This window comes from Mandrillus leucophaeus, unplaced genomic scaffold (assembly GCF_000951045.1).
Source record: "Mandrillus leucophaeus isolate KB7577 unplaced genomic scaffold, Mleu.le_1.0 Scaffold249, whole genome shotgun sequence".
NCBI lineage: Eukaryota > Metazoa > Chordata > Mammalia > Primates > Cercopithecidae > Mandrillus > Mandrillus leucophaeus.
This window is the reverse complement of record NW_012102576.1, coordinates 1,824,612-1,826,939: the sequence shown is the minus strand read 5'-3', so window position 1 is coordinate 1,826,939 and position 2,328 is coordinate 1,824,612. Positions and strand designations below refer to the sequence as shown.

Genomic DNA, 2,328 nt, shown 5'->3' with positions numbered 1-2,328 from the left:
GGGCAGTCTGTGAAGATCACAGATAAGGTTTGTGTCTTTAAGAGGTAACCTGACCTCCCCACTGAAGGGCGTGTGGCTTTCTGGTGACAGAAGGTATGTGTTGCTACTCTCCCAGTTTCTCTACTTGCTCCTCTGATTTAGTAGAAGTTTGTAAATACTGGCTGTGATGCACCTGAGGTAAAGTTTATATAGAGTAAAATCAAGGTAGAACTCTCTTCATGTGAATAATTCAAGGTGAAAAACGAGCCAAAATGTAAAATATGTTTGAGGATTTCTTAGAGTATCCATATTATTGCCTGTGGAGAATCACTCAAGTAGATGCATACATAATAATAGGTTTGTCAATCAATGTAATTCAGAGTGAAACCCATAACCATCATGACAATGAACAATTAATTTTGGATTTTATAATCATTACTGATTTAACTGTATATTACATTTAGACCAGCCTTTAAAAATACATTTTTGAAATGGATACCTCAAATTGTGAATGTCAAACACTAATTTGCAATCACATACCTAGAATTAATGAAAGCAGTTTTAGTTTTTAATAAAAGCAAGGTTGAAATCATTTCCATAAAATGCAAATCTGACCTGAATTATAAACAATTGAAAGACTTAAAACAATTGAACCAAACACTGCAAAAAAGATGTACCACACTGACATGAGATGCCTAATTAATGAGTTATTTTACACACTCTAATGCTAATCAGAAATAATAAAATGGCAGTTGTGTTACAAATAGTTAAAATGTCTATTAGGTATTCAGTGCTAATATGTGCCAGATTGTGTGTTTTGTTTTTTACATACATTATACTTTATAAAGTATTTATCCCACTGTAAAGTACGTTAATAGACACTAAGTAATTTACTAAATGTCACACACTATAACTTGCAAAGCTAGAATTAACTGTAGTCTCACTGACTAGAGCTCATTGACTAGATTATTAAATTACATTATCTGAACTATTACAATTACTTATACATCCAAAGCGACCCTCACTGACTTCTACAACCATAGGAGCTTTCTGAAAGTTTGATTGGACACTGTTCTTCCATAGATGGCCCACACGTTTATTTATCATTTAGGTTTTCCTATTTCAATCATTAAATGAATTATCAATTTCTTGTGTAAAAGAAACAATTCAAAATATATTTTGTTTTCAATAGTATTTAGTTTATGCATAGGGTAATGTAATGTTTTACAAGATATGAGATGTATTTTTATAATTTTAATGGTTTTTCTGATTTCCTAATTTAGAAATTTAGTACAAGAAGTTACTCTATATGCTAGCAGAATTATTTTATCTTATGGCACACCATCCTTAACCATCAATGAATCCTAAAACTATAATAAAATTTGTGTATTACTAAATACAGTATTTTAATTGTTAACATATGCAGTCTGTTGGTGTTGTGTTTTTGAAGAATCTAACCCTAATTTAATACAAATATTTTTTTCAAGAACTTCCTAGTTCTCACAAGTTTAATGTTTTTATTGTTCCCACTAGAAATATTATGTCAAATACAGAATACATCTAAAAAATTACCAATTATATCATGAGATTTTTGTTTAAAGCTTTAGGAAATTAGTACCAGCATTTTACATTGGTCAACAGCAAAGTAAACATTACTGCTCAGCTCCAACATATGCAGTTTGCCTATACCAGGGATCCTGTCAAAATATACACCATTCATAGCTTCTTAAGTGCAGTTATCGTAGAGCACAGTCCCTGACATCACACAGCTGCAGAGATGAATAAACAAAGAGGAACCTTCTCAGAAGTGAGTCTGGCCCAGGATCCAAAGAGGCAGCAAAGGAAACCTAAAGGCAATAAAAGCTCCATTTCAGGAACCGAACAGGAAATATTCCAAGTAGAATTAAACCTTCAAAATCCTTCTCTGAATCATCAAGGGATTGATCAAATATATGACTGCCAAGGTAACACATTAAATAGATCTTCAATATTATCGTTACAGGATGTGCAGTTGAGTGCAGAAGGGTGGGGAAAGATTAGGGAATATTTTGCACTTGTGAGAATCAGAGTTCATAATTGGGATCTAATATTCTAATATGACATCAGAAGGCTAATTTTATTTGAACATTGTTCAACCGTAATCTGTGATCCACTCATGGAACATTATGTTTCCTGAAAATGAACTGGTATATTCTGAGAGAAAGATTACCAGAGTAGATGTAGATTTAGAGGCCAGAGGTTATCATTATGTTTCCCTGTGCATGTGGGTTCTCTAGTATGGAATCCTAATCAACTCTCTATCTCCCCTCTCTCAGTGCCTCTATTTCTCTCCCTGCAGGTTTACTGCCA

General features: G+C 33.0%; 1 protein-coding gene across 1 annotated transcript in view; it reads left to right on the top strand.

Annotated features, from left to right (window-relative positions):
* The first annotated feature begins 1,750 nt into the window (after positions 1–1,750).
* Positions 1,751–2,328, top strand: part of LOC105542010 (NKG2-C type II integral membrane protein-like) — a 7,800-nt gene continuing 7,222 nt past the window's right edge. Inside the window, exons 1-2 of the mRNA XM_011983365.1 lie at positions 1,751–2,047; positions 2,218–2,236. Coding sequence (XP_011838755.1) covers positions 1,757–2,047; positions 2,218–2,236 — 310 coding nt within the window. The 5' untranslated portion in view covers positions 1,751–1,756. The remainder of the gene's footprint in view (positions 2,048–2,217; positions 2,237–2,328) is intronic.